The sequence below is a fragment of the Podarcis pityusensis genome (assembly GCF_964106645.2).
Source record: "Podarcis pityusensis genome assembly, chromosome: 10".
NCBI classification, from domain to species: Eukaryota; Metazoa; Chordata; class Lepidosauria; order Squamata; family Lacertidae; genus Podarcis; species Podarcis pityusensis.
In genome coordinates, this window is record NC_138035.1 from 51,808,525 (window position 1) to 51,835,661 (window position 27,137).

General features: G+C 40.3%; 1 protein-coding gene across 5 annotated transcripts in view; it reads right to left on the bottom strand.

The window, feature by feature from the left end:
• Positions 1-27,137, bottom strand: part of PDZRN4 (PDZ domain containing ring finger 4) — a gene marked incomplete at its 5' end in the record, with an annotated part of 251,105 nt that overhangs the window by 67,563 nt on the left and 156,405 nt on the right. Inside the window, one exon of one of the 5 annotated variants that reach the window (XM_081022323.1) lies at positions 14,210-14,241. The exons of the other annotated variants lie outside the window; for them this stretch is intronic. Coding sequence (XP_080878449.1) covers positions 14,210-14,241 — 32 coding nt within the window. The remainder of the gene's footprint in view (positions 1-14,209; positions 14,242-27,137) is intronic. 5 annotated transcript variants of the gene reach the window in all.

The following is a 27,137-nucleotide window of genomic DNA, read 5'->3' on the forward strand; positions in this document are numbered from 1 at the left end:
ATGAATACAATGTGGATTCGATGTGACTAACAAGCTGAAGCTCATTCCAGAAAAGGCAGAGGTAGTACTGGTGGTTGGTAAGCTGATGGAGGGCTGGAGTACATTCTGTATTAATCGGGATCTTACCTATGAAGCCCTAAACAGGATATCTGAAAGACAACTTCCACCCATATGAACTTGTCCATAAGTCGCAATAATTGTTGAAGCCCCTGCTTTTTGTCCTGCTACCTGAAGAGGTTTGGGTGTGAACTCTAGACATGGCCTCCTCTCTGGTAACAATCTCATTAAGGAGTCCGAAAAGAAGTTAGACTTGTTTCATCTCTGATTGTTTTCAGGTGAGTAGTAATTATTTCATCTGGCTTTCAAAGGTGTTGAATTAGAATACTGAAGGTGTTTTTGTGTGTGTGTGTGGAGTGTGTGGGTGTGTCTTTGCTTTTAACAAACCTGTGAATCCCCCACCAATAAAATATTTTTAATATAGAGGAGTGTATACAAAAGGTGAGATTCATTTTGGTGACATCAGGTGTTGACTTGCAGAGTTTTACCCAATGAGTTTATGCAGCCTTTGTATGAAAATCTCATCACTCAGATTTCTTTTTGCATTCAGTGAAAAAAAATACCACAATATATCACATTTAATATTTCCTGTTTCCATTTTTATGAATTTATTTATTCTACTTGTAAAGATGGAGGGAATAATTACAGCATATGGAGGTTAATGGGAGAGAGTATACCTTCACACACTAAAGAAAGTAATCCCTATGGATCTCAAACAAATGATATTCTGAGGAGTCTCTAAAACTGCTATATGAATGCTGATAACAGTAAAAATAATAATATTAACATCAACAATGGGATTCATAACTCTATGTTAACTACCAAAAAGTGCAAGAGCTGCTGGAATACACCTCTGTTGTGGAGTGTAAGCAGAATTTGACTGAGCTTCTGGGTCTAAGAATGGACAAAGAAAGAGTTAATTTATTAGTGTATCTACAGAAAGACCGATCCATTTCTCCTTTCTGGTTTCCACTATGGAAGTGTAGTTAGAATGCCTGGACATGCCTCAAAATTTGCTTTATATGAATTTTGGTCAACTCAAGGTATGATATACTGGAAACAATTTAATATGCTTATTTGTAATTAATACTGGTGCAGTGAAGATCTGTTTGCATTATTGTTAGAGAGACCAGCCTTTTATGGATCTATTAGGTTAATCAGGTCTCTTGGAAGTTACACCTTTTTCAGTTCTTCCTATGAGTAACAAGTATTTTTTATTTTTTCTATGTTGACACCACCTTTTCTTGTTTATCACCCCCTACCCACAGAACAGTCCCAATCTCCTATAGTTCAGCATCCATTGTTTATGACTGAAGACTATTTTCCCACACCTCATAACTGTTTCCATTACCTTCCCCAAACATCTTTTGAATATTGGAATATTCTAGACAGTACGATTTTTGTTGATGAGAACGAGCCATGAAACGTGCACCCAAGCAACTCTAGTAAAACAAGTCAAAAGGCATACCAACTCTTGGCAATAGTTTGTCCTCTTTCTACAGATGTCTCTTTGGAATGAATAATATAGCTTCTTGATGATGCTGTTTTTGCTGTGTTTGGCAGGTATGCTTGCACGTCTGCCTCATCAGAACAATTAACATCTGAGGCCCTTGGAAATAATTTTCAACAGATAAAACAATCATGCCAAGTCCGGGTAAAAGCTCTCCACTGTTCCATATCTACACAAATTGCCTTCCATTCAGATGGTTTTTATGTACATTTAATCACTAAAGATTAATTAGGAAGCATGCAGAAGGCAGCAAAATACTGAAGAGCTAACTTCAGTTTAAGTGTGTATGCAGCTAACTTGTGGTTTTTTAAGAACAATTTTAATTAAAATACTGGAAAAATCACCCAGCTGAAAATATTAGGAGCTTTGGGATGGGCTTAGCATAGCTAATTAATTGTATATTTAATCAAAGCAGCCTTTGGCTGTAATTAATAATCTGTTTTCCTCTGGTAATAAATATAGTGGTTCTGAGAAACAGAATATGTAATTTGCAAAATGCCAGATGTACAGAATATTGGTACTGAAAAGGATTAGCCCACCTCAAGCTTTGGAGTCAAGATTGTTTCACTGTTAAATAATTAACACTGTTTTGATAAATCAGTTTTAAACATCCTGTTAGAGCAGCAGCTTACAAAACAGATTCTCTGGAATCCTTTGACTGCTGTCAAGAGACATCACCAGAGAAGCAACAAGCTGTTTGTGGCCAATCCTAAGGAGAACCTATGAAACTAATGGCCTATTTATTATGCCTCAAAGAAGCAGAAGAAGATGACTAGTAGATTTCTATAGCCTCCGTTTGGATCAAAGGCTTGAACACACCAGTAGCTTAAAAGAAGCAGGCATAGGTCATGATTCTAGGATTTGAAAAAAACAACCAATAGCTAAGAATCTTACATATTCCTGCACTGCAGGGGGTTGGACTAGATGATCCTCAGCGTTCCTTCCAACTCTACAATTCTATGATTCTTAAAAATTTACTTAGGTATGACTCCATGCATGTTACCTAGAAATAAGGCACACACACACACACACACACACACAGTTCCTGGATAAGGGTAGATTTTGACCCTAGGCTCCAAAAAGCATGGAAATGTATCAGCACACTTAGCTTAATCAGTAGAGATGCTGTACTGAATTGATGTTTCATGCTCACGGTTAGCCTATATGACTTAGGCTTACAATAACCATCCCACTTTTGGCCTTGTTTGGACATGCAGCTAAGTCAGGCTGCATCATGGAACTGGGCTGGGCTGGGGTTCTTTCATGGTAGTAGGGGGAAACAACAGCTTGCCATAGCCATTCATAGAATTGGATACTCTGCTTAGAAAGTCCTCTTAATTAGATTGTGTTGACAGTCCAGTAGACACATGTTTGGTGGATGCAGTGTCAGGGACTGGCTGGATGAGGAAGAGTGGTGGGAGTAGCCCTCCAAGGAGGACATGGAAGAGGAGGGCCTGGACCCCAGACTGTGGTGATGGGACACTGGAGAGCAGTCTGGAGAAAGGATGAGCGGGGAGGTGCTAGAAGCAAGAGGTTTGAGCAATCAAGGAGGGGTCAGGAGAAGGAAGGCCTTTCAGGACAAGGCCGGAAGCTGAGAGTCTCAGTGTGAGCACAGACTCAGAGAGGAATCAGATGTTGCCCCTGCTACTCAACAGCAGGACAGTCCCAGTCCTGCTGGCTCTCATCCCCCACTGACACCCCGCTAGAGAAGAGTCCTGCATGTTGCTGAGCAATGGGCCAGAGAGGCCCTGAGGAGAATACCCCTCGATGCAGCCTTGGTAGGGTCTGCTTGGTAGGGATCCAGTGTGAAAGGCTAGTGGTCAGTTTCAGCAACATCTCATACGGATTAAGATGAACCAGAGGACTCTACTTTGTTGTCATTTTCTGTTAACAAAAAGCTAATTGCATTCCATGCCTCCCCTGCTTTCCTGCCCTATGGATGACCTGGGCTCACTTGACAGCCCCTTGACAGGCAGGGAATGCTGCTGCTGCATTTATTCTCTTCTCTTGAAAGGTGGAAGAGGGTTTAAGCCACTGAAAATTGAGGCTATGGAAATTAAAAGCTTTTCATCCCAACTGTTTCCAGATGTGTAGCAGCAAAAAGGGACTTATACTGCCATAGCTTCAACAGGACCCCATGATCAACAAGTCCATTTTGATAAATAACCACCCACAATCTTGCTGTAACTAATTACAGTAATATGCCTAGCATGTAAGCTCATATTGACAACAGTTGCTTCTAGAATACTTTCATTACCATATATTTTAATGCAGGGGTTATTCTGATGCAGTCTTTCTTGTTCCCAGTTCTAAACACATTGTGATAGCTACTGATTATATCCATCTACCCCAATCCATCTTTCTTTATTATCATTCTCAGTATAAAACACATCAGACAGTGTTATTTATGATGAGTGCATACTGCTTTAAAATATTTCCTATAACAGCAAAATATGTCTTAATCCATACTTAGTAGAGTGACATTTCCCTTTTCGCTGTTCCCTTCATAATATCTGTGTTTACAGGTGCCCTTTCTAAGTAGACCGAAGCTGCAACAGATGTCAGTTGTATCAGAGAATTGCAGGAAAAAACAAGAGCATTTATAAAGCTCACATGTGCATCATAGTATTTTAGGTGAGCCACAAAATTTGGCTGGGTATATTTTCATAACTATCTGGTATGGAGTATTAACAATGACATTAACATTTTTAACACAGGCATCTAAGAGACAGCACAGAAACCTTGTGTTTCCAGAATAATTTTTGTCTCTCAGTCAGCTGTTTGAAATCAGCGAATTGGTGGTAGTAGTGGGAAAGAGATCAATAGCACATGGCCATAACAACAAGGCTATACGAGAGAGAGAAAAGGAATGTGTGGCCCAGTGCAAGTATATGTGCAACACACAGCTTTTGAATTAAACCACCAGGAACTAGGTATATTTGATTAGTTGCTTTCAGGAGACACATCAGAATCACGGACTAATGCTTTAATAAGGGCCCTCTTTTTTGTGAGATAAAAGGAACTAGCAATTGTGATGTTGTAATTCACAAATTCTCACTGTGCTGGCCTTTGACAAGCACCATTAATAGTCATTATGTAACTACTTTCTGAATTCACATATATCCAAAATAGTCCTCCTTGTTGCAAGATCTAGGGAGCTTGAGACCAAGCAATGACAACAGAAGGATTCTAATATTGGTTTGATGGGGGGGGGGGGAGTTTGCATACAAATAGCATGCTATCCAACAGTTCTACAAATTTTGCACCCTAGCTCTCAAAGACAGAAATATGCTTGGATGCTGCAGACTTCTGTACTTTCTAAGGATATGTGATATTTAAGAGTATTAGATCTTCTGAAGTTGTCTGGCATGGCAAGAATCCAAAGACATCTTACGTGTTTCCTTCCTTTGAGGGATGTATAACATATTAGACAGTGCCTGCACCCTTCTTTCTTTTCTATTTTTCCTTCTTCTTTCTCTTTTATCTACTGAGATGCTTTGTTGTTCTTTGTCAACTACAAAAGATAAATGATAAATCATAGTGGAAGCCTCCTCAGCTATTCCTTATTTTAAAGGATACCTTAAATTTTCCTGAGGGGGAAAATCATGGCAGCTTAAAATATTTGGAGTGACTAAGTAAATGGTAACAGAAGTAATGGTGAAAACAGACAGACATATACAGAAGTGGCTTTAATACGTGCTTCCTTAGCATTTATTTTCAGGACAAGGAATGTGTGTTCAAATGTATTGCTTCCTTCATCCTGGCACCTTCATTACATGTCTACTTGGCCTCTGTCTTTATCCAAAAAGAAAGTGATGCCCAACCTGGTGATAACAGAATAAATGATGTAAGGATGGAGCTGCAGCCCAAGATAGGAAAAGAGGAGGTAAAGGAACAGATAATTCAACAGTTAAGTCTATGAGCGCTTAGAGAAGGATGCTTTGATTATTAAGACTCAGCATGGGTTACTCTTTTGAGTCATGCCAGATGGATCTCATCTTTTTTTTGATGGAGTTACAAGCTTGGTGGATTGGGGGAATGCTCTGGACATAGTGTATCTTGATTACAGGAAGGCTGCAATATATATTCTGCAATATGAAATTCTGCATGTGATACTCCTGCGAGGAAGCTGGTAAAATGTAGGTTGAACAAGATAGCTGTTATGTGGATTTGTAGCCAAACTGACCAAACCCAAAGAGTACTTATTAATGGTTCCTCTTCGTCATGGAAAAAAGTGACAAGTGAGGTGATGCAGGGTTCTGTCCTGGGCCCATTGTTGTTCAACTTCTTTATAAATGACTTGGATGAAAGAATTGAGGGGATACTCATCAAATTTGCAGATAACACCAAACTGGGAGGAGTAGCTAATGCCGCAGAAGACAGAATTTGGATTCAAAATTACCTTAACAGATTGGAAAACTGGGCTCAAACTAACAAAATGAATTTTAATAGGGACAAATGGAAGGTTCTACACTTAGGCAAGAAAAACCAGCTGCACAAATATAAGGTGGGGGACACCTGGCTTACTAGTAGGACATGTGAAAATGATCTAGGGGTCTTAGTGGACCACAAGCTTAACATGAGTCAACAGTGTGATGCAGCAGCAAAAAAAGCTAATGTTATTCTAGGCTGCATCAACAGAAGTATAGTGTCAAAAAAAGTAATAGTACCACTCTATTCTGCCTTGGTCAGACCATACGTGGAATACTGTGTCCAGTTTAAGAAGGATGTTGACAAGGTGGTGTTGACTATTTGCAGTTTAGTAGCACTGCAGAGAGCTTGCTGGGGAGACCATGCATTAAAAAGGGACTCAAAAATAACTTAAACAAGGTTTTAATAACAAAAACAAAAACTCCTTATACACTAAATACATCAACAACAAACCAGACCCAACCACCAACCCATCCCCCAGGGTAATGGGAGAGCTAGGTGCTGCTCCTTATATACTATACCCAATTGCTGACACAGCTTGATTAACACAACTCAGCAGCACCTGCTATGTTTCACAGCTGTAAAGCCGGGTCTCGTTATTTTGCTCTGGCCCTTGCTCTGGTCCCTTAAAGACATACACATCGGGTGGAACAATGATGAACCTTCACATTTAAAGAAACCATTCAACAGGTGGAACGTGTGCAGAGGAGGGAGACCAAGATGATCAAGGGTCTGGAAACCAAGCCATATGAGGAATGGTTGAAGGAGCTGGATATGTTTAGCCTAGAAAAGAGAAGGCTGAAAGGAGATAGTCATCTTCAAATATCTGAAGCGCTGTCATATGGAAGATGGAGCAAGCTTGTTTTCTTCTGCTCTGGAGAGTAGGACTCAAACCAATTTACAAGAAAGGAGATTCAAACTAAACATCAGGTAGAACTTTCTGACAGGAAGAGCTGTTCGACAGTGGACCCGACTCCCATGAGAGGTGGGAGGTGTAGGTTTTTATGTGATCTTTGGATGAAGGGCAATATACAAATTTAATAAATAAAAATATACAGGCCCATGCATATGCAGGTAACCCATATCAATAATGACTTAAGCCAAATAAATATATTATAAAGGTCGATTGGAATTTCATTAATGAAAGTGAATGGGCTGATCCATTCAGCAAGATATTCCAGTCCTGCTCTTCCAAGTGTTTAGATATGGCCTTACAGAGTTTGCCTTTTTTAGCCTGTAGATGGGTATGACCTCTTTAACCCAGACAAAAAAGTGATCTTGCTCCAGAAGAGATGCAACTTCTTAAATAGAAACAACATATCCTGTTGATTATAAGAACCTACTGACCCCTTTTGAATATCAAATGTTCCCAGTGCTCCTGAAACACCATGGAGAAGTGTTGATCATGTTCCATCAAAATAACTTGGTTAATCTGACAACTCTTATAGTGGGTCACAATGACCCTCTCTTATGTGATACCCACATATATATTGCATACCACTGTATTATTGAAAAGTGGTATAGAAATTTATTCAGTGAATAAATATCAATATTATTAACCCCCAAACTTTGTATTGTTGTCCATTCATTAAATATATGGCAATCGTCATGATACCTTTCTTTATATTTTCTGACAAGGAGAAGAGATGAACTGCAAAAAGTTCACTGTATTCTGTGTCTATCACTATAAATGTGTAGGACAATAACTTTCCAAAACTGCATGCAATTCATTCCAAAGGTCAGAGATTGCTTTAGGCCTTGGCAGACAGAATTCTATTGATTTTTGTGGAACTGAAAAATCAAGAAATGATAGTAGGCACAACATAATGCAAACAACAGGATAGGAACTACTATAAAGACAATACCCTAAAATCAGAGAATGACTTTTGGGAGTATATGCTAGTATTTTTATGGCAGAAAGAATTTTTATGCTAGTATTTTTATGGCAGAAAGAAGAAATAGAAAATAAAAATAAAATAATATAGAGATAGAGCAGTGCTTCCCAAGCCTTCCCCACCCAACCACTTGAAAATTGCTGATCGACTTGGTGAACCACCTAATAACATTTCTGCCTGTTCTAGAAATAGCAGTGTGCTAAGCCAGATACTGTATGTTTTTAATTGCATCTTTACAGCCATGCCATGGAACTGCTGAATGCAGCTCACAGACCGCTGGTAGTCTGCAGATCAGTGTTTCAGAACCCCTGGGCTAGAGTGTTTCTTCCTGTCCAGAGCACAGCACTCACTTTTATATAGCTCCCTTTCCTGATTTGAAGAGTATGCAGTGCCATGTCTCCTGGAAAAGAGCCAGAGTTACAGCTGGATCCTGCAGTGGGAGCTGTCCAGCACAAATAGGCTGGATTTCAGTCACAGCCACATCCTTGCCAACTCTAGAAGCCAACAAGCTGAGCAAAAAGCTTGTGCTTGGTAGGTCCGGGTGATGTTTGTGTCTCTGTTCCAAGCTTTTTGTTGCTTGCCATCTGTGATTCTACTTTTTCTCTCTGAATCACGCATTCTCACAGAGTATTTCCTTCTCAGCAGTGTAAGGGTTAGTGACTGCTACCTATTTGTGCTACCCACAAGCACACAAGCGCCTCCCCATCCTTCCTTCCTTCACTACCATGTGGAATGACTGGATTGGGCAGACTAGTCACTCCAAGTACTACTTGGGATGGAATGATAATGCTAGTTTGTTTCAGTATGGCTAATATTTCTCCTGGGAGAGTTTAACATGCAGTGACATATTTTCAAACAATGCTATGTCCAGGAACCATAAGAATCTGGGATGGGTGAGAATTAAAAAAATTAAATGTAGTGTGGTTTCATATTTGGTCTAAAATTCTTACATATGTATACTTACAGAGACCAAGAGGTGATTATACACCATCACTACATGAGCATGTCAGGGATAATAGGTCCCTCACAGCTCATTTGTCTACAACCTAAGTACCTGCGTCTTTCTTTAATCTTTTTGCTGCCACCAATTTCATCAGAATGCTTCAGAACTTCTTAAAAACATGGTCAAGCTTGGTCATGAGATGGACTTTGCCATGAGAGAATGGATAAATTTAACCTGGGTTTATTAATGGGGTTTTAAATACATATGGGGAAACTGACAGACATATAGGGGACATACCTAACCCTTCAAGGGATACCGTACAGAAAAAAGATAGCCTTTAGTGGAAGCCATGTTTTCTTTCCTCCAAACAAATTTCTTGGGATTGATGGCATGGCATATCACTTCTAGGGCCATTTGAAGACCCACTGAGCTGTGGCAGTTTTGACTCACAAGTGAGGTGTGGACCAGGTGAGTTCACTTGGAATTTGGATCAAGCAAATTCCCTGAACATTTCTACTTGTGACCTGGCAGGAATCATGTGGGACCACTTGACCAGATAAATTCGCACCTCTGGTATCATGTTAGGCCAACTGGGCTTGAGACCCAGATGTGAAATCACTTCTGCAGGGTTGGCAATCAGCATCTCCATGTGATCACAGCTGAGCCAGAAACCTGGTCCCACATATTTCCAGAGGTGGTTCACGCACCTTTGTAAATTGGCACTCCAAATGTAACCCTTTGGGAATTAAAAATACGCAACTGGCAATCAGTTTGGGGCTTCACACTTTCAATGCTTAATGCCTTAGAACATCCAAAATGCAAACAAAGCACACTGGCCCTTATTTGTTGTTGTTTAGTCGTTTAGTAGTGTCTGACTCTTCGTGACCCCATGGACCAGAGCACGCCAGGCACGCCTGTCTTCCACTGCCTCCCACAGTTTAGTCAAACTCATGTTGGTAGCTTCGAGAACACTGTCCAACCATCTCGTCCTCTGTTATCCCCTTCTCCTTGTGCCCTCCATCTTTCCCAACATCAGGGTCTTTTCCAGGGAGTCTTCTCTTCTCATGAGGTGGCCAAAGTATTGGAGCCTCAGCTTCAGGATCTGTCCTTCCAGTGAGCACTCAGGGCTGATTTCCTTAAGAATGGATGTGTTTGATCTTCTTGCAGTCCATGGGACTCTCAAGAGTCTCCTCCAGCACCATCATTCAAAAGCATCAATTCTTCGGCAATCAGCCTTCTTTATGGTCCAACTCTCACTTCCATACATCACTACTGGGAAAACCATAGTTTAACTATACGGGTATGAGCAATGCCGTGCAGGGCCACCCAAGACGGACAGGTCATAGTGGAGAGTTTTGACTAAACGTGATCTTCCTGGATCAGGAACTGGCAAACCACTCCAGTATCCCTGCCAAGAAAACTCCATGGACAAAAACTGGCCCTTATAACAATATTAAAAATCTCATACAAAAGTAGATTACAGCTATAGACCAAACTTGTATTTTAAACTCTGTTATAGCCAGCTATTTACTGCATTCCCAAATGCATTAGTGCTCATCACACTCAATCTCTGCAAGGGGAGAGTATTTGCTCATGTTAACTGGTACTTTACTGGTACTGGTACTTTTTTCAAGCACAATGCTTTTCACAGAAATGACTGAAAGCCTTACAAAAGTATGGACCATTAATGGTTTATATTACTTGAAACGATGAAAAATTGCAAAAGATCTGTACCATTTATGAATACTTATGTACATATAACGCAGAAGGAAGCAAAATATAGCAAATTTCTCATTTTTCTCCCCGCCCCCCGTCCCACCACCAAACAAAAGAACAAGAGCATATCGCATATCTGTTTAGGAATGAAACCTTTCAGACTAGCCATTTTAACCACACCAATTAGATATAATTTTCAGTTTGCCAACACCAGCTTTGACTAAAATCTGTGGAGTTCACAGCTTTCTGTTTCTACACAAACATGATGCTGGTTGCTTAGATACTATGTGCCTTAGGTGTTTGCATATTATTTATTTAACTCTTTTCAAGAGCATTTCACAGAGTTTGTATTCTTCACACTAATTTAAACATAATCAAATACACTCGGCATTCAATACAAATTCTCAAAAAAAGACACACTTGCTGTCATCTCGTATCCTAGACCTAAGAACTTAGGAATGCACTCCTAACTAGGAGAATGCTTCTGCTCAGTTCAAGCTACGTCAAGTCGATCTGCACTGCAGTGGATCATATTATGCATGAGACATCTACAGGCATTTTCAGTATTTTTAAAGGGTCAAAATCTATTTTTAAAGGGTCACCCATAGGGCAATATAAATTAAATATTAATTATCTGGAGAAGATTCTAATATGATGCATCCCAGGTAGATCTGGCTTAGCCTTGATAAGGTGATTACCGTACAGATATCTGATCATCTCACATCACATAGGCATTTACAGACATGGACCATCAGAAGTCCCTGGATATTAGACAATGGCTGAATCACAAAGACCTGGGTTTTCGGGTTTGGGGAACCAGCCCTTGACAGGTGGTTCTACCCACCCCATCCTTACATTCAGGACAGAGAAATACAATACTTCCTCATAATATGCATAATTAAGTTATGGGGTTCACTCGCATAAAATATTGAGATGGCTGATGGTTCAGAAAGTAGATTAATCATTATTTTGACTATGTATCACCAGCTTCCAGCCACAGCAATTAAATGGAACCTCCCATTTCAAACCTATATACTCAGAATATTAGTTGTTAGGGAACAAACAGAAAGGGAGTGGCTCTTGCCTTCATGGTCTACTTGTGGGTTTATCAGAATCATCTAGCTGACTCCTATTGGAAATAGGATACTGTGCAAGATGGAGTAAAGTTGGAAAATCCAGCAGGGATTTTCTTATATCCTCTATCTAGCTGTATGAAGGACCTATAATCACGTGAGCAAGCCACCGGACTTTTACTGAGGCAGACATAGTTATCAGAGATGGAGGAGTGATGAAAATAATATTTCATTGTTGCTTTGGTGAGTCGAATCAAAATGTACATGTGGACATCTGATTCAACTTGGACCCAGCAGTTATTGCAGAACTCATGTCTGAAAAGTCATTAGTAACATCTAGCTGTGCTTGCTCACAGCAATTCCAGCTGCTTTGTATTAGGATGGATGCAAATGGACTTTAGAGAGGTACAGGCAACAAGCTATGTTCTTGAACCTTTCCCATATTAACTGATGAAACTTTGCCAAGACCATGGCCCCTTGCTGGAGGTCAACTCTTAATCCTTTCAGAGAAAGGAAGTTTCAATCAGTGTCGAAGGATATAATGATCAACAATATCTCAAGAATGATGAAATATTATTCATTCTTCTACTCTTGAATAAGATTATGAAGTGGGCGTCTCTGCTCCAGACAGTCTTACATACATTCTCTCCATACATACAGTCTGATAATTTTCTGGATATGTTTCAAACTCTGCTTTCATTCATGTTAGAAGGCCATGTCAGTAGTTCTGGTAGTTCCTTAGAGTGAAATAGGTAACATGGCTCCTTTGATTCTCATTTTCCATATACTGCCAGGCCCAGATACAAATATGCCACTAATTTTTATGTAACAAATTCTGCCTCTCTGCCATATGACCCACCAGATGTCTGACAATAGCCTCCTACAACCTGGTGGCCTCCAGATGTTTTGGGCTACAATCCCCAGCTAGCATTTGACTTGTGGTATGAAACATCTGGAGGACACCAGATTGGAGGAGGCTGGTTTACAGAATAATCCAAAACACCATAACATTGCAGACAAAGTCACATTAAAAAGACAAGCAGCAGCAAACAAAACAAAACAAAAACAGCCCATGACAGGGCTGTGAGGGCAGTGGTGGCCCCTCCACTTTGTAAAGCCCCCCCCTGGAGGGGGGTTAGGGTTCCTCCTTAAGACAATTACCTCAAAATATTATCTAAGCAACAGCTTGAACCATCCTGCTTTCAAAGTGGTTGTTGACCTTTTTCCAATTTAATCAACGAAGACAGAGATTTCAAACATTATTCATTAACTGCAAACCAAGGCATTCGATTCAATCTTCTTCAACAGATGGAAATTAGTAATAGACTTCCTCTACCGATATTGATATTGGACAGTGTATCAAATCACATTACACATTTCACATACTGTGTCAGTTTTCTGTTTCCACAACTTCATGTCCATTTGAAATTACAATTATTTCCTGCTCTAGTTCTGTGTATGACCATTCTGAATGCAGAATTTCAGTATTTGCTGCCAGTTAATATTTGCCAACCCATAGAAATCACAATGTGAATTTGAACATGTTGGTGACTTGTTGGTAGTTCACCACACCTCAACCAGTGTGATGCAGCAGCAGAGCATGAGGAGACCCAGGCAGAGTCTACAGAGATTTCCTGCTCCCAGCAGAACAGCGTCCTCCAGAGTCCCCAGTAAAGGGGAAAACTGCTTTCCCACACAAGTTCAAAGCAACAAAGTGTTTATGGTCTCCAGACACAAGACAAAGCCAGACACTGTTCTCTACCATATACAGTTCTTCTGGTCTTGAAGTAAAGATACATATGTACAGAGAGATCCACCAACACTATCACCATGCTAGCCAAGGCTGCTGTGTAAAACCCACGGCCTCTTCCGCTGACTCTTATAGATTCAGAGTCTGATCCTGACCACAAAGAGGACAAAACACAAGACAAGACATTATGAAAGCCATGTCCTAGAGATTATTATGCCCATCTCTACATTCCTGAGCCAATGGGAAAGCGAATGACTCAGCAAGTTATACACTCGACCTTGCTGGTGTTGCTGTGGTGGAACTGGCACTCTTATCTCTGAACATCCAGACAGTGAGGATGTGCTCCCCAAGCCATGGGGCCAAGCACTGTTCACATGACCAACCTGTATTTGGAAATCATAGCAGAGAATCACTCTCAAAATGTATTATGAAGCACACTCCACCTATGACCAAATGATATCACATGAAGTCACTAATTTGTGTAGTTCCACTGGAAGCATAAGGAGCACCATTTAGTCTTTGTCACTCACACTGAACAGTTACAAACCACAGACAGTTAAAATACATGTTTGTGGTAGTATAACAGATGAATCTCATTGTTTCAAAGTGCTTCCCATGTCTTCAGCTCCATATTGCTTTCTCACAGGTTCCAAAAGGCATGGGAAAGTATGTTCATGTGCGGTTCTGTTCCATTCCGAGTGAATTCAAACCCTGGGTCCAATAACCACATCAAGAGGTCATGAATGTAATATAATTGGTTACCTGCCAGGTAAAGTCATGGCTAAAGGCAGGTGTGTGCAGCCAAGAAATAAAACTTTTTCATAAGAAACTTACCAGAAGAAGTAGTTTATAAAAAGGGTTCTTACCTGAAAAACATAATAGAAAACAAAATTTTAGTATTTTCATATATATTTCTTTTAGACTTTGAATAACTATTGCAGAATTTGAAATATTCACTGCACTATATGAGCTACTGAACAAAAGAGGCCATTTTTTATTGTAAATCTGTGGAAAGGAGCCCTTTATTTATTAAAAGCCTGCACATGTTAACCACTGTAGAAATTGTAACTGAAAATGAAATGATTCTTTTCTTTTCTTTTTTCATTTAAGGACAAGTGCATCACTGTGTCACTGATGTCCAAACCAAAATTAAGGAAATAAGTTTGCCACCTGGCAACCTGGTCATTTCTTTCCATTCTTTTTTCCCCATAAACATGTGCCAACATTTCTTGTAGACATTTTCACCTTCAAATCTTGGTGCAGACCTGCCCACTAATAACCATAATGAAACATGCTTTATGTGAGAGCCTGTTCATTTATTTTCATTCCCGTGAGTGCCTTCAGAAGCCAGTGTTGCAATCATGGCTATTTACTATTTAATTCCCAGCCAAATTTATGGCCAAATTGAAAAATGGATGCAGGTTGCCTGATGCAGGATGCTATTGTACGAAGTGTCCTCACGGAATCATTACACTTGCATTAATCTTTAATCTACAATTAAACAATCAGTTCTATGTAAAAGTTAACAGAAAATTGATCTATGAATGTATACTAGATGATGTATCTTAATTTGTGAGTATGGTGGCAAAGGGATGGATGGATGCAGGGATGAAGAAGTTGATAATTTAGAGAAGAATTCATCATTAGTCTTAGGGTCAGCAAAAGGTTACGCAGGGAACAAAATGTTTATTACCAGGCTACATCCATTCTGCACATTTCCAGTACTTAGCAGGTTTATCTTTTTTCCTTCCATGGGTTGGGGAACACATGGGGGAAGAGAATACAATGGACGAAGGCACAGTTTAACTGATAAATCTGGTTTGGCAGGAAATGCAACCTGCTTTGAATCTGCTTTTGTTCAATTAAGAGCCCAGCTTCCAGCTCCAGCAGATGCTTAATTGGTGGCTGAGGCTGCCAGGCAGGCACCAGCACTACAATCATTAACAGGTAGTTTGAAGCCATTAAGGTGCTCTTGCTTGTCAATTTTCTTCCCATCCACCACTGTCATAAACCACCTTCCTCCTGGAGGCAGCCTGTCTCAATCAGAGGAGCTACATGCAGCTGAAAGCTCTGCCTCAATTCCAAGGCTTTGTGAGTTATTAAATTTGGACCTAGGTTTTCAAATGTAGAGGGCACGTGACGGGCCATTCTTGCCGCTCAACATGGCACCAAAAGGCAACAACAACAGACAACCACAAGAACCTCTGCCAGGGAGATCTGACACAAATTCCTTAATTAAATCTTAGTAACAAAGAAGGCACAAACACCTGCTTTTCACCCAACTCTTCATATGGCTGAGAAACTAGAATCATAGAATTGTACACTTGGAAAGGACCACAGGGGTAATCTAATCCTGCAATACAGGAATCTTTCATACAATGTGGTGCTTGAACCCATCACCCTGAGACTCATGCTCTAACAACTGATGTCTTGTGCTCTAACAACTGAGCTAGTTATTGTATAAGGAGTCAGCACAAGCAAACAGTCTTGTGATCCTTGGATGAAGGGCGACATATAAATGTAATAAATAAAAGCATCATTTCACATAATTATAATGACTATAATGCACCATGATCATTAGAGAAAAGAGAAAGAAATAAGCAGCAAACTATGAAAACTTTCAGTTCACAGATCTGGATAGTATTCTGACCTCAATATCCTATGCCTCTTTCAAAACGAAATCAGTAACTTATATCTTACAGTGGATTAGCAGAAGTTGTTTTTGTGCTGCTAAACAAGTAATGGTGGTGCATTTGCTTTTCAGTGTACTTTCCTTTTTCAGCAGCTCCTTATATGACAGTTATTCACAAAGAGACTCATGGTCAGATACAGCTGTCCTGGATTGATCTTTGACTCTAGAGGCCCAGGTGACCTCAGCAGCTAAGCCCTCAGCAGCTTTTTACCAGTTTTGGCTGGTAAATCCACTATAGCTGTTTCTGGACCGGGATAGCCAGACTATGGTCAACGATGTGCTGGTAACCTCCAGGCTGGATTATGACAATATGCTCCATGTGAGGTTGGTCCAGAAGTTGCAGCTGGTGCAAAATGCAGTGTGGCTTGATTGCTCACCGAGGCATGATATCACCATGTTGCACCACTGCTGGAAGAATTGCACTGGCTGCCAATTAACCACTTGGCTAGGTTCAAGGTGCTGGATTTGTTGCATTAAAAATGTCTAAAATTTAAAAGATAAGGGAACAATGAGGCCTTAGAGTATAGGGCAGCTATATGGCCTGCTTTGACAAAGGTCAGTCCTCTACTTGAAGGACTGCCTTGTAAAGTTTTAAAGATCAAGAATCATAATAAGGGGAAAGGCAACCATGAATCAGTCAGCATTTGGGCAGCATAGAATCATAAAATTGTAGAGTCCAACCCTATAGAATCTAGTCCAACCCCAGGAATATCAACACAAACTAATTAGACACACAGGTCATAGTCTTCCCCACTATGGTGTAATTACTACTTCAATTATGAAGAAGTGTGCATGCACACAAAATCTCATACCAATAACAAACCCAGTTGGTCTCTAAGGTGCTACTGGAAGAAATTTTTTTATTTTGGTTCGACTGCGGCAGACCAACACGGCTATCTACCTGTAAGTACTTCGATTATAGTACTTATTTTGATATTTGCACATATATGCATATAAATGAACATACACAGCTTTTATATTGCCCATTTCCTTTCTTGACAATATAGATGGCCATCTAGATACCTTTTTATTTCACATTTTCCCCATGATCTTCCTAATGTTCTCATTTTTTAAAGCCTTTGCTGCATACACAGCGTGTAAAGCTACATTTCGCTACCCTATCATTTAACTGTGCAAAGAACGCACTGCCATTTACCAATTACTGCCTACAAATCAATCTAGACAAACATGCACTAATTGAGGACACAGAGGTAAAAGGCATGTGTTCATTAGAAGTACAGAAGATCTGGAAAATCGATTAAATATATATTGTTAAGAAGTTAACCAATGATAAGAGTCATTACTGTACCATGCTTTGCTTGCACAGCTGATTCTTGGCTGAAGCTCATGGTTAGTGAGGAGACAGCTTAACTGTGAACCTGGGTTCAGATGACATGCTAAGCCAACCCTTGGGCTTAGCTTAGTGTGCCACAGGAATTAAAAAGAGGAGCAGAAAAGCAGAGGTGAGCTTCCCTCCAAGAGACTGAACATTTGTGCAGTCCCAGTAAGACACAGATATCTTATCAGCACTGAATCAACTGCTGGTTGTATGTATTTGTAGATGTTGCACCTGCTGAAACTGCAGCATTCACACATCTACTAAAGGACTAGGAACATGCCCTCCTTTAAAACTGGCCATCTTAGTCCTAGCTTGTTCCCTTTTGGTCCTTCCAGTTTTTTTAAAAATATGATGGCTAAAAATGCTGATTCAATCTGTTTTCTTTTGGTGGTCAGAAATATTACCTCATTCTTTCTACCAATACAGCTAGCATTGCATGACAGAAACAAAATGTACAACGGCCGTATGGTTATCAGTTCTCTCAAAAAATCCAGATGGGCTTAATAACATGTTAGGGTACGAATAAGGCATGCTATAAAAACACACACTACCACTGTTCTATGCTGCAAACAATGGGTTATTTATGCTGTTATTAAGAATAAAGATTGTGTAATAAGGACAATGTGGACACTTAAGCAAATATTGTACTTCCTGTAAAATAAATAAAGGAAAGGGAGAAATTGGGCAATTTCTTTAAAATGCACATTTTAAAAACACAACTAGAATTGTACCAATTGTACCAAAACAGCTGTATTAAAGTTATAATATCGTTGCAGAACAGGGGGAAAAAAACAAACTGAAGGAAGTTGAGATTGAAACTACCAGCTTAAAGTAATAGATTGCTCCAGAAACTCAAGTTGTTCTTGTTACTGGAGTGATACATGTTTAGACATGACACTCAATACTAATTTAAGTTATTTAAACCTGCTTTAGGCAAAGCAATTAATGCTTTAATGTGAAGCTGCCTAAATGCCTCAATACTCAAATGAAAAGGAAGATAAAACCTTCCAGACAAGGCCTGAGAATTCGTAATGAGCAAATCTTATCACAGAGTTCACACTGGATAGAATTGTTTCCAGCAGTCCCTGTGGCTTCCAATTTATAAAGAAAAAAAATTAGTCTTACGGGTCCTTGGGAAAACAAGTGATCAATACAGCATACCACCTTGCTAAATGATATTTGGTAGATATAGGACTCTACCAAATAGCTAATACAATGTTTGCTATATCAGAGTGGTGAAACAAACTCATATTTCTAATGGACTTATCTTTTCCCTGAAACTAAACCTAGTATTTTCTCAGTTTCTTCAACATCTGAAACAGCATCTATAAAGCCCTATAGCTGGCCTTCTGCATAAGGAAAAAAACAAGCAAACAGATGCTGGATGGATCTTCTTTATGCACAGTTCATAAGCAAGGGCAGGTGTGTGGGCTACATGGCATGTGGAACAGCAACTCTGGATGCCAGCCATAGTCTACTCTTGTCTCCTTTGGTATTGGCGCAGAACACATAGCCATGTGGCCATCAGCCTGAACATCTTATCCCCCCCACCCCCAAACACCTGTGCCAGCTGGAAAACATATGACGCTTCAGTATTTCAGAACTAGCTGGCTTAACAAGGGTTATTATTTCATAGCTTCTCACTCTCTTAGCCATCCTGAAACAACATATGCTTAGGTGGATTCTGAAAGGTGCCATTATATGACACAGCCATGCACACTGAATCTGCCTCATGTGCTGTTCATTAGCTTGTTACTTTTCTTCACTAGCACATTTTCTCTCTCTTCCTGGTGGTATATCTTCCTTTTATTTCCTCTACGACTATGGTTGATTATGATTATTTTAACGATGTAATCTACCATAGCTCAGCGGTACGAGTATCTGCCTTGCATGCACAAGGTCTCCAGTTCAATTCCTGGTGTTTTCAGGTAGGGCTGGGAATAAAACCCGGGAGAGAGGTTACCAGTCAGTGTAGACAATACACTGTGCCAAATGGACCAATGGTCTGAGTCGGTTAAAAGGCAGCCTGCCATGTTTCTGTGTAATGCAACAGTAAATATAAAAGAGAATTGATGCAAGCATCCTAATTCCTGCCACCTCTGATTAATGACACCTTTCCTAGGTTGGTAGAAAGAAAGAAAGAAAGAAAGAAAGAAAGAAAGAAAGAAAGAAAGAAAGCTTTGGCTTTCCATTCTTTCCCCATTGTACATGTTGCTAAAATACTGCTAAAAACAATCTTGTTTAGGCAAGTTTCCCTAGATGCTTAGAAAGTTAGGTTGTTTTAATCTGTTTTAGTATTCTAACTTTTGTAATATTTTGAGGGTGGCTGTAACTTTTTCTTGGCGTTTTAATCATTTTGTAAATTGCTTTGAGGGCATTGCTTTACAAACAAGCAATGTATAAATTTTACATAAGCAAATAATATTGCGCTTGTTGGTGATTTTTAAAGAATTCAATGAAGAAGTATCAGGTACAAAGTCTACAAATGCCCCTTAACCCATCATTATGCCTAGATGCTCATGTTGCCTTAGTATGTTGATATACCTCTTTAGCTGATTTGCCAGCTGTAGCCTCTTCCTAGAAATCAGAGACCCTGCTTCCATTCCACATGCCATAGTGACTTCTGAACTTTATTACTGAAATGCACTATCTATATTTTTCAACACACTGAATTAGCATCAGTATGCTTACTCCATTAGACATCTTTCTAATTTCTTCTTGGCAAATATAAAATATTGTGAGCTGTTTCTACTCTTTTATCCAGAACACTTTTTGAAACACCACATCTAATTCACTGGGGAATGTATAGGTTCACATGTTGGACAAATTTCAAATTACATTGCACAGGTTTTGATTTAGGAAAGGAAAAAGTCCAAGCCTTCACTTTCAGGTGGAGGAATCTCATGTGAGAACAGAAGCATGCAGACAACAGCTTCTACCAAGACAATGAGTAAAGGAAAAATAAAAGAGGGAGAGAAAGCAATGAAATGTGAAGAGTGCAGCCTGGGAAGAATGGTAAGAGAGCAGGAAACCTGCTAAAGATGAAAAGGAGATAACTTAATTTCATGCCAAATAAAACTACTCTTAAACTTATGCTTTATGAGTCTTTTTCTTTATTATAATTGCAAAGTTTGAGGAACTACCTTGCACCCTTATTTATCCCCTTTCATCCAAAATTTAACGATTGTTCCAGCAGCAGTTTGCCATCTACATCTAAAACATAATATATCAAGGTATTTCCCCTCCCCTTAAATTTGCTTTAATGCAGTTACATTGCCACATTGGGGTCCTTACTCCTTTGGAATGCTTTACATCAATAGATGGTATCAGAAAATGCATATGTGATTATGACCACATACTTATATATTAATGTGTGTGTGTGTGTGTGTGTGTGTGTGGTATACGTATGTGTGTACACACACACACACACACACACACACACAGTATGTATGTATGGCGGTTGCAGTAAATACCCTGAAGCCATGACATAATTTTTTCAGCAGGACTCCAGAGTGAAATTTACTTCAAAATATATGCGGCATCACATCTGTAAATTGCAGCTCACTCTATTCCTAAGCTTGTCAATGAGAGTGGAACAGCAGGTGGTCATTTGTGCTATAGCTACGTTTCCACATGCTGTACAAAATCCTGAGAGATATTTCAGCAAGAGCACCACTGGAAAAAAGGGTTTTGCAATCAAACTAAACTGGTTAAGAGAAACAACTCCCATTTATCACATACAACTGAGAGATAAAAAGTGCTCTCTGCAATTTTCTAACCCTATGCTCCTAGATAAAGAAGGCTGTAACCTATTTTCCTTTGTCAGGGTTATACCAAACTCTAAAGGGAAATTCACACACAAAATGTGAGTGAGAGGAGAATCTACTGGTACTGGCATTAATGTGTGGAGATATAACCTCAGATGCAAGCTTAGTGTTATCAGACCACCACACCTGAATGCAGCATTTGAACAGAGCGCTCAGTTGTTATACACAGAAGTTTGGATCCATATGAACTGGAACAGTATTCTACATGCACACTAGCTAGCCGTTGTTACTGCCGAAAGCGGTCCCTGGAGATCCTCTCCTGATTTGTGAAATGGTTCAGGGATATGTAGCCAGAAAGCAAAAGTTGCTACTTTACCCCAGGCTTCGTCCATGAGTGGAAGACTCAGAACGAAAGACTGGTTTTTAAAAGGATTTAAATTTGGGAACTTCTTCATTCTCTTTCCAGGGACTCAGTGTAGATTCCTTCTTCTTCCTAAGTATGCAACTATCTGAGGACCCATTCTGATAGAATAGTGGTGGTTGGAATCAGCTGCAATACTATTCTCCTTCTAAGAGAAGTACAGTGATACCTCAGGTTAAGTACATAATTCGCTCCAGAGGTCCGTTCTTAACCTGAAACTGTTCTTAACCTGAAGCACCACTTTAGCTAATGGGGCCTCCTGTTGCTGCCGCACTGCGGGAGCCCGATTTCTGTTCTCATCCTGAAGCAAAGTTCTTAACCTAAAGCACTATTTCTGGGTTAGCGGAGTCTTTAACCTGAAGCATATGTAACCTGAAGCGTATGTAACCTGAGGTACCACTGTATGGCTGTCCCGGGCTCTCCTTCCCCATGCTCACTTCTGGTCTCTCCATTTGGATCTCTGTCTCCCCTCTGTTCCTCCAGCACTGAAGATAAAATTAATGTTGAGGCTAGCTGTGGTGTCAAACATTATACCAGGGATGCCTCTGGTGGCTGTGTAGCAAAACGGACAGAACAAGTGTCTTACATATAAATAACCGTAACTGTTTCTCAACAGTGGCATAAAGCAAGAATGGGGAACCTATGGCTTCCCAGATGTGGTCGGGCTCCAGCTCCCATCAGCCACATTCAGCATGACAAATTGTCAAGATTTAAGGGAGTTGTAGTCCCAACTGTATTAGGAGCACCACATCCCTAGTATAAAGAAACAACCTCAGAGAACTTTTACCATAAGTGGCATAATTCAAACTTAAGGGAGCAACAGAGATATTTAGGGGGGAAACTAGCCTTTTTATGGGAAGGTAAGGACAGAGCCTAGGACTTGCCGATCAGAAGATTGGTGGTTCGAATCCCCGCAACGGGGTGAGCTCCCGTTGCTCGGTCCCAGCTCCTGCCAACCTAGCAGTTCGAAAGCACGTCAAAGTGCAAGTAGATAAATAGGTACCGCTCCAGCGGGAAGGTAAACAGCGTTTCCGTGCGCTGCTCTGGTTCGCCAGAAGCGGCTTAGTCATGCTGGCCACATGACCCAGAAGCTGTATGCCGGCTCCCTCGGCCAATAAAGCGAGATGAGCGCCGCAACCCCAGAGTCGGTCATGACTGGACCTAATGGTCAGGGGTCCCTTTACCTTTACCTTTAAGGATGGTAGGCAGTACAGGAATAGGGAGCCTGTGTCCCTCCATGTGCTAGACTGCAATGCCCACCATTGGCCATGCTGACTAGGGCTTTATGGGAGTTGGAGATCAACAATATCTGCAGGGATACTGCTTCCTCATCCTTGATACAGTGGATGCAAGACTAGTTTCCTGTAGCAGTGAGTTTGGGGCTGCTTACTGCTTGAAAATACCTTGTCTACCTTCAAAACATGACCTGAATTGGGAGTGGGGGGGTGTAGGGAGATTATAAATTAAATACCATATTTTTTGCTCTATAAGACTCACTTTTTCCCTTCTAAAAAGTAAGGGGAAATGTGTGTGTGTCTTATGGAGTGAATGCAGGCTGCGCAGCTAGCACAGAAGCCAGAACAGCAAGAGGGATTGCTGCTTTCACTGTGCAGCAATCCCTCTTGCTGTTCTGGCTTCTGAGATTCAGAATATTTTTTTTCTTGTTTTCCTCCTCCAAAAACTAGGTGCGTCTTGTGGTCTGGTGCGTCTTATAGAGCGAAAAATACGGTATGTTTGTTTCTTCCCTATTTGTCTCCTTAGTTTTCAGGATAATATATTGTAAATTTATGCAACTATCACATGCATAGATAATCAACGACCAGTTTTCCGTGTGCTTTTTTTAATTCTAAGAGTACGTGAAACAGATCACAGATCTGGTAGTAGATCATAACTTTGTTGAAACTGCAGCCTGCAGGTGTCTCTGGGTAAGGAGTTTTTATATTCATGGTGTGTGGAGCACACCAGAGTTGGATTAGACCTAGCCCAAAGTATGCTCTAGCTGTGTAATCCATCTGTTTCATTAAAAGTGAGGAAATTAACTTCATGGTTTAAGGTTTCATAGGTTTATGCAGTTAAGAACACAGCACAGTACAGAAGTCACTTATTTACAAGAATCACAACAGAACTAAAAGAATAAAAATGCTAATAAAATGTCCAGGAATTATGTTCAGTGTAATACCCCTGTATAATGGTAGACTTCTATGTTTCTTAGTTTGAAAGTGGCTTATGATTGGCTGAGAACTGATATATTTTGCATTTGTATGAATGACATTGTTGTTTAGTCGTTTAGTCGTGTCCGACTCTTCGTGACCCCATGGACCAGAGCACGCCAGGCACTTCTGTCTTCATGAATGACATTATAAATCCCCAATTAAAAATATTACATAGTATGTGTGTCAGTCAGCTTTGTTACAGGTTTCAGGGTCTGTGGGTTTTGCAAAATGAAGAACATTTGTTCACAAAACAAGTGATATCTCACTGAGTTCAGGGGAAAATATCTAACAAATAAAATTATTTCTTTAAATATCACCCTTCTGTTTCGTTTTGTCCCCCCCATGTACATTTCAAACATGACAACAAATAAAATCCTATGTATACTGTTAGGTGTCATTGCAATTATATCTCTAATATTTGTAGTTAATACTACATTTTGCCACTGGGAGCAAAGCTACTTTGCACTGCAATGCAAATGACTACATTCATCATAAGAGCTTTGTTAGTTGTTCTTTGTGTTCCTTATCATTCCTTTCCAAAAGCCCACTTCTTCTGCAGCAAGCACAGAGGTGTGTCAACAGCAGTCTCAGCCACTGTAAAAAGCGTCCTTATCAGAAAGAACAGGGTGCAGTGGGAATGACCTGCCAAGTCACAGAATCCACTCTCATCTTCCTAACCCTTTTGTGCAAAGCGTGGCTTTTTGTCCTCAATGATGTGATCTGCCTTTCGAAATAGCACAGGGCACACAGAGCCTCTTAAGCATCTAAAAGGACAATGCAAAATGTGGTCTGTTTTGAAAACTTTGCAGTTGTTATCCATATATCTTTACACACACACACACACAGAGAGAGAGAGAGAGAGAGAGAGAGCGAGAGAGAGAACACAATATGAATAGGTTTCCAGGCTTTAAATGAAATCAGAAAGGAATTAAAGAAATCTCAGTGATAGCCATCTGATTAGCAAATACCATGATTATACCAATGATTTTAGGTAGGGCTTGGCAGGCCAATACATGAGCCACAATCCTGTGTGTGTAGAGACCAGGATGAGGAGATAAGTTATTAAAACTGTGCAACGTGCCAAGTGTTCCACTACTGTTGTTCTCAGAAAAAATAAATAATGTGGTGTGTGTGCGTGTGTGCGTGCAGAGATAGTGAGGAAGAATGAATTGCTGGATGTGCATAGGGAAGGTGTGAAGGACTTTTCACATCTCAGATTGCCTAGTTGTGTCAAAGGACATTTAGGATAGCAATGGGCACCTTGTATGGTGGCACCCTGCCAATAGGTGGGGCACCATAAAGGTATGCTTCAAACCATTTTGCACTTGGCTCTCTGGCAGGATGGTGCCCTAAATCTTGAATTGCTTATCGGAGGTCAGCATGCTCTCCTGTACTGTAAGAGGACAGTCTTTCAGTGTTCTTACTGCAGATGAACCCATCTGACATTATTCCACTGTCAATTTAACGTAATACCAATATATCTTCCCCAAGAAAACATGAAAATGTTTTAGATCCTACATCAGGTGTAGAAATGACTCTAATAAAAAGACAGATAAGCACAGAATCTAGATAATCACCAGTTTTATCCACTGCAACATGGTTTTTTAATTTTAATTATAACGGAGAATACATGCAACATGTAATACCAGCAGATGCATGATATAACACAGTTAACAGTTTGGAAATATTAGTGTATCTCAAATGCTATTTCCAGCAGCCCAACAATTGCATCACTTTTAAATTCTTGCCAGCTGAAGTATTTGTGACTTTTTAGTCTAGAAAGGAAAACATGATCAGGAAGGCATGGTAATATGTTTATTGAATTTTGCATTGTCTCTAAACTGTCTACAAACCGATTGCAAAAGTCCACAGTGTTAACCAAAGTAACATACATGCTTCTAGTAATTTGTTATTGACTCAGAATAATTTTACATATTCTGTTGTCAGCATGTTTCACATTTTAATAGCAGTAGCCAAACATCTAGCTGTTTTTTTGTTTGCTTGTTTTGTAAAACAAGGCCTGGCATCTTCCAACAGATAACTGCCATAAAACCCCAAATACATTCCTGTGTAAGATTCAGACAGTAGGTAAATAAGCTCTTTATGCAAACCACTGTAGAATTGCACTGGGGAAACATATTTGAATACGTTGCCCCACTTCCTCAGACCCACATGGACACTGATATTCTGCAGCAGAATTATCACCATACAGCCCATAATTTTTTGTGTGGAAGAGTACCCCCTGCTGCCATCACACACAATACTAGAATCTGTGATCACCCAGTAAAATTGATTGGGAAAAGGAGAGACAGAAATATAAACCAAAATTAACATAATTGCCACAAAATGGCTTAGGGGGTTATTCAAGTTCATGGAAGATAGGTAAAGGTAAAGGACCCCTGGACGGTTAAGTCCAGTCAAAGATGACTATGGGGTTGCGGAGCTCATGTCGCTTTGAGGCCGAGGGAGCTGGCGTTTGTCCACAGACAGCTTTCTGGGTCATGTGGCCAGCATGACTAAACCGCTTCTGGCGCAATGGAACACCATGACAGAAACCAGAGTGCACGGAAATGCTGTTTACCTCCCTGCCGCAGCAGTACCTATTTATCCACTTGCACTGGTGTGCTTTCGAACTGCTAGGTTGGCAGGAACTGGGACAGAACAACAGGAGCTCACCCTCTCTTGGAGATTTGAACAGCCGACCTTCTCATCGGCAAGCCCAAGAGGCTCAGTGGTTTAGACCACAGTGCCACCTTCTAGCACTCACGGCTTCTAGCACTTCTAGATAGACCTTCTAGCACTCATGGCTTGATGGAAGTTCCATGTTCAGAGGGAGCATATTTCTGAAGAACACATACTGATGAGCAGTCATGGGTGTGTGTATGTGCGACCTACGTGCCCTGCTTGTGAGCTGCCCATCAGTAACTAAATAGTCAGTGTGGGACACGGGATACTAGACTATATGAATAATAGGCCAGATCTATCTACATTCTTCTTCTACCTGTGAAAACGCCTTATCAAAGGTCTTAAGCCACTCTGGTTCTGCTATAAAATACAACTGCAAAATGCGGATTTCACTAATTTGTCATGATGTTTTTGACACACCTTTGCAAGTGGATAGCTGATTGAGGTGTCTGTTAAGGTCAAAGCAAAGGGAGCATAACACCTTCATAGAGGACAGGAGAGATCAGGACAGCGCCAAGGGCTTTTATTGCTTAGGGAGTCAGAGATGTCAGCTGACAGCAGGTGCCATTTGTCTGGCAGGAGTTAGAGAAGCCTTGCCTTGTCAGGGGTCAATCAGTAGTAGAGCCATGCCAGGTTTCAGGGGCA